We start from the raw sequence: 13061 nt of genomic DNA, 5'->3' as shown, positions 1-13061 counted from the left end.
TTTCCCAGGAATACTCAACAAACTTATACCTCTGTAATTCGAGCACTCACTCTTATCCCCTTTGCCTTTGTACAATGGCACTATGTAAGCATTCCGTCAGTCTTCAGGTACCTCACCATGAGTCATATATACACTAAATATCCTTATGAACCAGTCAACAATACAGTCACCCCCTTTTTTTAATAAATTCCACTGCAATACCATCCAAACACGCTGCCTTGCTGGCTTTCATCTTCCACAAAGCTTTTACTACCTCTTCTCTGTTTACCAAATCATTCTCCCTAACTCTCTCACTTTGCACACCACCTCGACCAAAACACCCTATATCTGCCACTCTATCATCAAACACATTCAACAAACCTTCAAAATACTCACTCCATCTTCTCACATCACCACTACTTTTTATCACCTCCCCATTTGCCTCCTTCACTGATGTTCCCATTTGTGCCCTTGTCTTATGAACGTTATTTACCTCCTTCCAGAACATCTTTTTATTCTCCCTAAAATTTAATGATACTCTCTCACCACAACTCTCATTTGCCCTCTTTTTTGCCCCTTGCACCTTTCTTTTGACCTCCTGCCTCTTTCTTTTATTCATCTCCCAGTCATTTGCATCATTTCCCTGCAAAAATCATCCAAATGCCTCTCTCTTCTCTTTCACCATTAATCTTACTTCTCATCCCACCACTCACTACCCTTTCTAATCTGACCGCCTCCCACGCTTCTCATGCCTCAAGCATCTTCTGCGCAAGCCAATACTGCTTCCCTAAATACATCCCATTCCTACCCACTCCCCTTATGTCCTTTGTTCTCACCTTTTTTCATTCTGTACTCAGTCTCTCCTTGTACTTCGTCACACAAGTCTCCTTCCCAAGCTCACTTACTCTCACCACTCTCTTCACCCCAACATTTTTTCTTCTTTTCTGAAAACCTTTACAAATCTTCACCTTCGCCTCCACAAGATAATGATCACACATCCCTCCACTTGCACCTCTCAGCACATTAACATCCAAAAGTCTCCCTTTCGCACACTATCAATTAACACGTAATCCACTAATGCTCTCTGGCCATCTCTCCTACTTACATACGTATACTTATGTATATCTCTCTTTTTAAACCGGGTATTCCCAATCACCGGTCCTTTTTCAGCACATAAATCTACAAGCTCTTCACCATTTCCATTTACAACACTGAACACCCCATGTACACAAATTATTCCCTCAACTGCCACATTACTCACCTTTGCATTCAAACCACCCATCACTATAACCCGGTATTGTGCATCAAAACTACTAACACACTCACTCAGCTGCTCCCAAAACACTTGCCTCTCATGATCTTTCTTCTCATGCCCAGGTGCATATGTGCCAAGAATTACCCATCTCTCTCCACCCACTTTCAGTTTTACCCATATCAATCTAGAGTTTACTTTCTTACACTCTATCACATACTCCCACCACTCCTGTTTCAGGAGTAGTGCTACTCCTTCCCTTGCTCTTGTCCTCTCACTAACCCCTGACTTTACTCCCAAGACATTCCCAAACCACTCTTCCCCTTTATCCTTGAGCTTCATTTCACTCAGAGCCAAAACATCGAGGTTCCTTTCCTCAAACATATTACCTATCTCTCCTCTTTTCTCATCTTGGTTACATCCACACACATTTAGACACCCCACTGTGAGCCTTTGAGGAGGATGAGCACTCTGCGCGTGACTCCTTCTTCTTTTTCCCCGTTTTAGAAAGTTAAAATACAAGGAGGGGAGGGTTTCTACCCCCCCACTCCCGTCCCCTTTAGTTGCCTTTTACGACACGTGAGGAATGCGTGGGAAATATTCTTTCTCCCCTATCCCAAGGGATAGATTTATTTATGTACCATTTTTTTGACTGTGAATTATTATATAGCTGTGGATAGAATAGAATAAAGTGCATGGAGTATAAGATTGTTTACTTATGATCTGACTCTAGAAGGTAAACTGTTCTCTTTATTTCACAGAAAGCCAGAAAAGAAGAAGAAAGAAACTTAAAGCCAAAGAATTCTGTTCACGAAACTTTAAAAGAAGGACGAAGGTAAATACACATGCAAAGTTTTAAGTTTTTTATTCGTCCATATATTATTTGGACACGTCAATTGGGAGGTGAGTTTGAATGGAGAAAAACTGGAGGAAGTGAAGTGATTTAGATATCTGGGAGTGGATTTGGCAGCAGATGGAACCGTGGAAGCGGAAGTGAATCATAGGGTGAGGTAGGGGCGAAAGTTCTGGTAGTGTTGAAGAATGTTTGGAAGTCAAGGACATTATCTCGGAAAGCAAAAATAGGTATGTTTGAAGGAATATTGGTTCCAACAATGTTATATGGTTGCGAGGCGTGGGCTGTGGATAGAGTTGTGCGGAGGAGGGTGGATGTGCTGGAAATGAGATGTTTGAGGACAATATGTGGTGTGAGGCGGTTTGATCGAGTAAGTGATAACAGGTTAAGAGAGTTTTTTTTTTTTTTTTTTTTTCATCATACTATTCACCATTTCCTGCGTCAGCAAGGTAGCGTTAAGAACAGAGGACTGAGTCCTTGAGGGAATATCCTCACTTGGCCCCCTCCTCTGTTCCTTCATTAGGAAAACTAAAAACGAGAGGGGAGGATTTCCAGCCCCCCCACTCCCTTCCCTTTTAGTCGCCTTCTACGACACGCAGGGAATACGTGGGAAGTATTCGTTCTCCCCTATCCCCAGGGATAAGAGAGATGTGTGGTAATAAAAAGAGTGTGGTTGAGAGAGCAGAAGAGGGTGTTTTGAAATGGTTTGGTCACATGGAGAGAATGAGAGAGGAAAGATTGACCAAGAAGATATATGTGTCAGAGGTGGAGGGAATGAGGAGAAGTGAGAGACCAATTTGGAGGTGGAAAGATGGAGTGAAAAAGATTTTGAGCCTGAACATGCAGGAGGTTGAAAGGCATGCAAGGAATAGAGTGAATTGGAACGATGTGGTATACCGGGGTCGATGTGCTGTCAATGGATTGAACCAGGGCATGTGAAGCGTCTGGGGTAAACCATGGAAAGTTGTGTGGGGCCTGGATGTGGAAAGGGAGCTGTGGGTTTCAGTGCATTATTACATGACAGCTAGAGACTGAGTGTGAACGAATGTGCCCTTTGTTGTCTTTTCCTAGCACTACCTCGCTCACATGAAGGGGAAGGGGGTTGTTATTTCATGTGTGATGGGGTGGCGATGGGAATGAATAAAGGCAGACAGTATGAATTATGTACATGTGTATATATGTATATGTCTGTGTGTGTATATATATATATATATGTATACATTGAGATGTATAGGTATTTATATGTGCATGTGTGGACGTGTATGTATATACGTGTGTATGTGGGTGGGTTGGGCCATTCTTTCGTCTGTTTCCTTGCGCTACCTCGTAACGTGGGAGACAGCGACAAAGCAAAATAGATGAATAAATAGATAAATTATTTGTATATGATATACTTATGAAAGAATTACTTAGAAGGGTGGCCTGTGTACAGAATTACTGGGAGAGATTAGGTGAATAGCATATGGTGATAGTAAACAAAATAAGAGGATTATTGGATAGGTGAATAGCATATGGTGATAGTAAACAAAATAAGAGGATTATTGGAAGAATGGAACTTTTTAAGGAAGCAGGGCTTAAGTGTGTGGTTGAAGTGCATGAAATGCAAAAGTTGGATGTGAAATATGAAAAAGAGTAGTAAGTGGTAGAATGATGTTAAATTTCTGGTGCAAAATGTATGTGGTCCGTTTTTGCTAGCAAGGAGTGCAAGTAATAGTGATGAATGGAAGTGAAAGTGATAAGGAGTTCAAAAGAAAGGTGTGTTAGAGCTGAAGTACAGTGACAGTTGATGAACTAAGAGGAAAAAAAAAAGTTTTAGAAGGCGGTAAATAGTATTAATTTTTTATCATATAACCTTAGGACCCTTTTTACATGGCTCTAGCAGCTACAAGGATATGGTACAGTTTGTGACAGGGAAAGGATGGACTCCTTTGTTGTGAGAAGTCCTTTGTATTAATTTATTATACTTTGTCACTGTCTCGTGCGTTAGTGAGGTAGCACAAGGAAACAGACAAAAGAATGGCCCAACCCACCTGAATGCACATGTATATATATAAATGCCCACACACACACACACACACAAATTTACATATCTATACATTTCAACGAATACATACATTTTTTTTTTTTTTTTTGCTTTGTCGCTGTCTCCCGCATTTGCGAGGTAGCGCAAGGAAATAGACGAAAGAAATGGCCCAACCCACCCCCATACACATGTATATACATACGTCCACACATGCAAATATACATACCTACACAGCTTTCCATGGTTTACCCCAGACGCTTCACATGCCCTGATTCACTCCACTGACAGCACGTCAACCCCGGTATACCACATCGATCCAATTCACTCTATTCCTTGCCCTCCTTTCACCCTCCTGCATGTTCAGGCCCCGATCACAAAATCTTTTTCACTCCATCTTTCCACCTCCAATTTGGTCTCCCACTTCTCCTTGTTCCCTCCACCCGCGACACATATATCCTCTTGGGCAATCTTTCCTCACTCATTCTCTCCATGTGCCCAAACCATTTCAAAACACCCTCTTCTGCTCTCTCAACCATGCTCTTTTTATTTCCACACATCTCTCTTACCCTTACGTTACTTACTCGATCAAACCACCTCACACCACACATTGTCCTCAAACTCTCATTTCCAGCACATCCATCCTCCTGCGCACAACTCTATCCATAGCCCACGCCTCGCAACCATACAACATTGTTGGAGCCACTATTCCTTCAAACATACCCATTTTTGCTTTCCGAGATAATGTTCTCGACTTCCACACATTCTTCAAGGCTCCCAGGATTTTTGCCCCCTCCCCCACCCTATGATCCACTTCCGCTTCCATGGTTCCATCCGCTGCCAGATCCACTCCCAGATATCTAAAACACTTTACTTCCTCCAGTTTTTCTCCATTCAAACTTACCTCCCAATTGACTTGACCCTCAACCCTACTGTACATAATTACCTTGCTCTTATTCACATTTACTCTTAACTTTCTTCTTTCACACACTTTACCAAACTCAGTCACCATCTTCTGCAGTTTCTCACATGAATCAGCCACCAGCGCTGTATCATCAGCAAACAACAACTGACTCACTTCCCAAGCTCTCTCATCCCCAACAGACTTCATACTTGCCCCTCTTTCCAAAACTCTTGCATTCACCTCCCTAACAACACCATCCATAAACAAATTAAACAACCATGGAGACATCACACACCCCTGCCGCAAACCTACATTCACTGAGAACCAATCACTTTCCTCTCTTCCTACACGTACACATGCCTTACATCCTCGATAAAAACTTTTCACTGCTTCTAACAACTTGCCTCCCACACCATATATTCTTAATACCTTCCACAGAGCATCTCTATCAACTCTATCAACATATACATTCACATAAATATACATATATACACCTGTACATAGTCATACATGCTACCTTTATCCATTCCTGCTGCCACTGCGCCACACATGAAAATGGCACCCCCTCCCCCAAGTGCACACGAGGTAGCATTAGGAAAAGACAACAAAGGCCACATTCGTTCACGCTCAATATCTGGCTGTCATGTGTAATGCACCGAATCCACAGCTCCCTTTCCACATCCAGGCCCCACAAAACTTTCCATGGTTTACCCCAGACGCTTCACATGCCCTGGTTCAATCCATTGATGTCAACCAGTTCACTCTATTCCTTGCACACCTTTCACCCTTCTGTATATTCAGGCCCCAATTGCTCAAAACCTTTTTCATTCCATCCTTCCACTTCCAATTTGGTCTCCCACTTCTCGTTCCATCCCCCTCTGACATGTATATCCTCTTTGTCAATCTTTCCTCACTAATTCTCTCCATGTGACCAGACCATTTCAATACACCCTCTTCTGCTCTCTCAGCCACACTCTTTTTTATTACCACACATCTCTCTTACCCTTTCATTATTTACTCAATCAAACCACCTCACACCACTTATTGTCCTCAAACATCTCATTTCCAACACATCCACCCTCCTCCGCACAACCCTATCTATGGCCCATGCCTCACAACCATATAACATTGTTCGAACCACTGTGCCTTCAAACATTCATTTTTGCTCTCCGAGATAACGTTCTTGCCCTCTACACATTCTTCAACGTTCCCAGAACCCTCACCCCCTCTCCAACCCGGTGACTCACTTCTTCTTCCATGGTTCCATCCTCTGCCAAATTCACTCCCAGATTTTATTGTGCTGAGAGGTACAACTAGAGGGATGTCTCATCATTATCTTGTGGAGGCGAAGGTGAAGATTTGTAGAGGCTTTCAGAAAAAAGGAGAAAATGTTGGGGTCAAGAGATTGGTAAGAGTAAGTGAGCTTCGAAAGGATACTTGTGTGAGGAAGTACCAGGAGAGACTTGAGTGCAGAATGGAAAAAGGTGGGAGCAAAGGATGTAAGGGGAGTGGGGAAGGAATGGGATGTATTTAGGAAAGCAGTGATATCTTGCACAAAAGATGCTTGTGGTATGAGAAGCGTGGGAGGTGGGCAGATTAGAAAAGGTAGTGAGTGGTGTGATGAAGAAGTAAGATTATTAGTGAAAAAGAAGAGAGAGGCATATGGATGATTTTTGCGGTAAAACATTGCAAATGACTGGAAGATGTATAAAAGAAAGAGGCAGGAGGTCAAGAGAAAGGTGCAAGAGGTGAAAAAGAGGGCAAATGAGAGTTGGGGTGTGAGAGTATCATTAAATTTTAGGGAGAATAAAAAGATGTTTTGGAAGGAGGCAAATAAAGTGTGTAAGATAAGAGAACAAATGGGAACATCAATGAAGGGGGCTAATGTAGAGGTGATAACAAGTGGTGGTGATGTGAGGAGATGGAGTGAGTATTTTGAAGGTTTGTTGAATGTGTTTGATGATAGATGGTATTGCAGTGTAATTTATTAAAAAAAGGGGTGACTGTGTTGTTAACTGGTTGGTAAGGATATTTAATGTATGTATGACTCATGGTGAGGTGCCTGAGAATTGGCAGAATGCATGCATAGAGCCATTGTACAAAGGCAAAGGAGATAAAGGTGAGTGCTCAAATACAGAGGTATAAGTTTGTTGAATATTCCTGGGAAATTATTCATTTGCTTTGTCGCTGTCTCCCGCGTTAGCGAGGTTGCGCAAGGAAACAGACGAAAGAAAGGCCCAACCCGCCCACATACACATGTATATACATACACGTCCACACACGCAAATATACGTACCTATACATCTCAATGTACACATATATATACACACACACAGACATATACATATATACACATGTACATAATTCATACTGTCTGCCTTTATTTGTTCCCATCGCCACCTCGCCACACATGGAATAACAATCCCCTCCCCCCTCATGTGTGCGAGGTAGCGCTAGGAAAAGACAACAAAGGCCCCATTCGTTCACACTCAGTCTCTAGCTGTCATGTAATAATGTACCGAAACCATAGCTCCCATTCCACATCCAGGCCCCACACAACTTTCCATGGTTTACCCCAGATGCTTCACATGCCCTGGTTCAATCCATTGACAGCACGTCGACCCCGGTATACCACATCGTTCCAATTCACTCTATTCCTTGCACGCCTTTCACCCTCCTGCATGTTCAGGCCCCGATCACTCAAAATCTTTTTCACTCCATCTTTCCACCTCCAATTTGGTCTCCCACTTCTCTTCGTTCCCTCCACCTCTGATACATATATCCTCTTGGTCAATCTTTCCTTACTCATTCTCTCCATGTGACCAAACCATTTCAAAACACCCTCTTCTGCTCTCTCAACCACACTCTTTATTTCCACACATCTCTCTTACCCTTACATTACTTACTCGATCAAACCACCTCACACCACATATTGTCCTCAAACATCTCATTTCCAGCACATCCACCCTCCTGCGCACAACTCTATCCATAGCCCACGCCTCGCAACCATACAACATTGTTGGAACCACTATTCCTTCAAACATACCCATTTTTGCTTTCTGAGATAATGTTCTCGACTTCCAAACATTCTTCAAGGCTCCCAGAATTTTCGCCCCCTCCCCCACCCTATGATTCACTTCCGCTTCCATGGTTCCATCCGCTGCCAGATCCACTCCCAGATATCTAAAACACTTTACTTCCTCCAGTTTTTCTCCATTCAAACTTACCTCCCAATTGACTTGACCCTCCACCCTACTGTACCTAATAACCTTGCTCTTATTCACATTTACTCTTAACTTTCTTCTTTCACACACTTTACCAAACTCAGTCACCATCTTCTGCAGTTTCTCACATGAATCAGCCACCAGCGCTGTATCATCAGTGAACAACAACTGACTCACTTCCCAAGCTCTCTTATATGGGAGGGTATTGATTCAGAGAGTGAAGGCATGTACAGAGCATCTGATTGGGGAAGAGCAGTGTGGTTTCAGAATTGGTAGATGTGTGGATCAGGTGTTTGCTTCGAAGAATGTATGTGAGAAATGCTTAGAAAAACAGATGGAATTGTGTGTAGCATTTATGGATCTGGAGAAGGTATATGATAAGAGTTGATAGAGATGCTCTGTGGAAGGTATTAAGAATATATGGTGTGGGAGGCAAGTTGCTAGAAGCAGTGAAAAGTTTTTACGAGGATGTTAGTCACGTGTACAAGTAGGAAGAGAGGAAAGTGATTGGTTCTCAGTGAATGTCGGTTTGCGGCAGGGGTGCATGATCTCTCCATGATTGTTTAATTTGTTTATGAATGGGGTTGTTAGGGAGGTGAATGCAAGAGTTTTGGAAAGAGGGGCAAGTATGCAGTTTGTTGTGGATGACAGAGCTTGGGAAGTGAGTCGGTTGTTGTTCGCTGATGACATAGCGCTGGTGGCTGATTCGGGTGAGAAACTGCAGAAGCTGGTGACTGAGTTTGGTAAAGTGTATGAAAGAAGAAAGCTGAGAGTAAATGTGAAAAAGAGCAAGGTTATAGGTACAGTAGGGTTGAGTGACAAATAAATTTGGAGGTAAGTTTGAATGGAGAAAAACTGGAGGAAGTGAAGTGTTTTAGATATCTGGGATATCTGGGAACCATGGAAGCGGAAGTGAGTCACAGGGTGGGGGAGGGGGCGAAAGTCCTGGGAGCGTTTAAAAATGTGTGGAAGGCGAGAACATAATCTCGGAAAGCAAAAGTGGGTATCTTTGAAGGAATAGTGGTGCCAACAATGTTATATGGTTGCAGTTCATGGGCTGTGGATAGAATTGTGCAGAGGAGGGTGGATGTGTTGGAAATGAGATGTTTGAGGACAATATGTGGTGTGAAGTGGTTTTATCAAGTAAGTTATGAAAGGACAAGAGAGATATGTGTTAATAAAAAGAGTGTGGTTGAGAGAGCAGAAGAGGGTGTTTTGAAATGGTTTGGTCTCATGGAGAGAATGAATGAGGAAAGATTGACAAATAGGATATATTGTTAGAGGTGGAAAGAATGAGGAAAAGTGGGAGACCAAATTGAAGGTGGATAGATGGAATGAAAAAGATTTTGAGCGATTGGGGCCTGAACATGTAGGAGGGTGAAAGGTGTGCAAGGAATAGAGTGAATTGAACAATGTCGTGTACCAAGGTCAACTTGCTGTCACTGGATTGAACCAGGGCATGTGAAGTGTCTGGGGTAAGCCATGGAAAGTTTTGCAGGGCCTGGATGTGGAAAGGGAGCTGTTGTTTTGGTGCATTATACATGACAGCTAGAGACTGAGTGTGAATGTATGTGGCCTTTGTTGGCTTTTCCTAGCGCAACCTCACACACGTGCGGGGGGAGGAGGGTGTCATTTCATGTGTGGCGGGGTGGCGAAGGGAATGAATAGATGCAGCAAGTATGAATTATATTCATGTGTATATATGTATATGTCTGTGTATGGAAAGTTCTGTGGGGCCTGGATGTGGAAAGGGAGCTGTGGTTTCGGTGCATTATTACATGACAGCTAGAGACTGAGTGTGAACGAATGTGACCTTTGTTGTCTTTTGCTACCGCTACCTCGCACTCATGCGAGGGAGGGGGTTATTATTTCATGTGTGGTGGGGTGGTGATGGGAATGAATAAAGGCAGACAGTATGAATTATGTACATGTGTATATATATGTATATGTCTGTGTTCCTATGAGTCCATAGGGAAAATGAAACACGAAAAGTTCCCAAGTGCACTTTCGTGTAATAATCACATCATCAGGGGAGACACAAGAGAGAAATATAACAGTCAGTTGATATACATTGAAGAGACGAAGAGACGAAGAGACGAAGAGACTGAAAATCTTTTTCACTTCATCTTTCCACCTCCAATTTGGTCTCCCACTTTTCCTCGTTCCCTCCACCTGTCACGTATATCCTCTTTGTCAATCTTTCCTCACTCATTCTCTCCATGTGACTAAAACACTTCAAAACAACCTCTTCTGCTCTCTCAACCACACTCTTTTAATTACCACACATCTTTCCTACCCTTTCATTACTTACTCAATCAAACCACCTCACACCACATATTGTCCTCAAACATCTCATTTCCAACACCTCCACCCTCCTCCGCACAACTCTATCTATAGCCCAAGCCTCGCAACCATATAACATTGTTGACACCACTATTCCTTCAAACATACCCATTTTTGCTTTCCAAGATGACGTTCTCGACTTCCACACTTTTTTCAACGCCCCCAGAAATTTCGCCCTCCCCCCATGATTCACCTCCACTTCCATGGTTCCATCCACTGCCAAATCCACTCCCAGATATTTAAAACACTTCACTTCCTCCAGTTTTTCTCCATTTAAATTTACCTCCCAATTGACTTGTCCCTCAATCCTACTGTACCTAATGACCTTGCTCTTATTCACATTTACTCTCAGCTTTCTTCTTTCATGCACTTTACCAAACTCATTCACCAGCTTCTGCAGTTTCTCACCCGAATCAGCCACCAGCGCTGTATCATTAGCGAACAACAATTGACTCACTTCCCAAGCTCTCTCATCCACAACAGATTGCATACTTGCCCCTCTTTCCAAAACTCTTGCATTCACCTCCCTAACAACTCCATCCATGAACAAATTAAACAACCATGGAGACATCACGCACCCCTGCCGCAAACCAACATTCACTGAGAACCAATCACTTTCCTCTCTTCCTGCACATACACATGCCTTACATCCTCGATAAAAGCTTTTCACTGCTTCTTACAACTTGCCTCCCACACCATGTATTCTTAATACCTTCCATAGAGCATCTCTATCGACTCTATCATATGCCTTCTCCAGATCCATAAATGCTTCATACAAATCCATTTGCTTTTCTAAGTATTTCTCACATACATTCTTCAAAGCAAACACCTGATCTACACATCCCCTACCACTTTGAAACCACACTGCTCTTCCCCAGTCTGATGCTCTATACATACCTTTACCCTCTCAGTCAATACCCTCCCATATAATTTCCCAGGAATACTCAACAAACTTATACCTCTGTAATTTGAGCACTCACTCTTATCCCCTTTGCCTTTGTACAATGGCACTATGCAAGCATTCTGCCAATCCTCAGGCGCCTCACCATGAATCATACATACATTAAATAACCTTACCAACCAGTCAACAATACAGTCACCCCCTTTTTTTAATAAATTCCACTGCAACACTATCCAAACCTGCTGTGTTGCCGGCTTTCATCTTCTACAAAGCTTTTACTACCCTTTCTCTGTTTACCAAATCATTTTCCCTAACCCTCTCACTTTGCACACCACCTCGACCAAAACACCCTATATCTGCCATTCTTTCATCAAACTCATTCAGCAAACCTTCAAAATACTCACTCCGTCTCCTTCTCATATCACCACTACTTGTTATCACCTCCCCATTAGCCCCCTTCACTGATGTTCCCATATGTTCCCTTGTCTTACGGACTTTATTTACCTCCTTCTGAAACATCTTTTTATTCTCCCTAAAATTTAATGATACTCTCTCACCCCAACTCTTCATTTGCCCTCTTTTTCACCTCTTGCACCCTTCTCTTGACCTCCTTCCTCTTTCTTTTGCACATCTCCCAGTCATTTGCATTATTTCACAGCAAAAACCATCCAAATGCCTCTCTCTTCTCTTTCACTAATAATCATACTTCATCCCACCACTCACTACCCTTTCTAATCTGCCCACCTCCCACTCTTCTCATGCCACAAGCATCTTTTGCACAAACCATCACTGCTTCCCTAAATACATCCCATTCCTCCCCCACTCCCCTTACATCCTTTGTTTTCACCTTTTTCCACACTGTACTCAGTCTCTCCTGGTACTTCCTCACACAAGTCTCCTTCCCAAGCTCACATACTCTCACCACTCTCTTCACCCTAACATTCTCTCTTCTTTTCTGAAAACCTCTACAAATCCTCACTTTCGCCTCCACAAGATAATGATCAGACATCCCTTCAGTTGCACCTCCCAGCACATTAACATCCAAAAGTCTCTCTTTCACACGCATATCAATTAACAAATAATATAATAAATCTCTCTGGCCATTTCTCCTACTTACATACATATACTTATGTATATCTCTCTTTCTAAACCAGGTATTCCCAATCACCGGTCCTTTTTCAGCACATAAATCTACAAGCTCTTCACCATTTCCATGTACAACACTGAACACCCCATGTACACCAATTATTCTCTCAACTGCCACATTACTCACCTTTCATTCAAATCACCCATCACTATAACCTGGTCTCGTGCATAAAAACTACTAACACACTCACTCAGCTGCTGCCAAAACACTTGCCTCTCATGATCTTTCTTGTCATTCCCTGGTGCATATGCACCAATAGTCACCCATCTCTCTCCATCCACTTTCAGTTTTACCCCTATCAATCTAGAGTTTACTTTCTTACACTCTATCACATACTCCCACCACTCCTGTTTCAGGAGTAGTGCTACTCCTTCCCTTGCTCTTGTCCTCTCACTAACCTCTGACTTTAGTCCCAAAACATTCCCAAATCACTCTTCC

General features: G+C 42.7%; 1 protein-coding gene across 1 annotated transcript in view; it reads left to right on the top strand.

Annotated features, from left to right (window-relative positions):
- The window catches only part of LOC139749260 (uncharacterized), a 481728-nt gene that overhangs the window by 93687 nt on the left and 374980 nt on the right, over positions 1 to 13061 (top strand). Inside the window, exon 12 of the mRNA XM_071662996.1 lies at positions 1993 to 2066. Coding sequence (XP_071519097.1) covers positions 1993 to 2066 — 74 coding nt within the window. The remainder of the gene's footprint in view (positions 1 to 1992; positions 2067 to 13061) is intronic.

The sequence above is a fragment of the Panulirus ornatus genome, chromosome 6 (assembly GCF_036320965.1).
Source record: "Panulirus ornatus isolate Po-2019 chromosome 6, ASM3632096v1, whole genome shotgun sequence".
Classification (NCBI taxonomy): Eukaryota; Metazoa; Arthropoda; class Malacostraca; order Decapoda; family Palinuridae; genus Panulirus; species Panulirus ornatus.
Note: the sequence above shows the minus strand (reverse complement) of the source record. Positions and strands in the feature narration are given on the sequence as shown.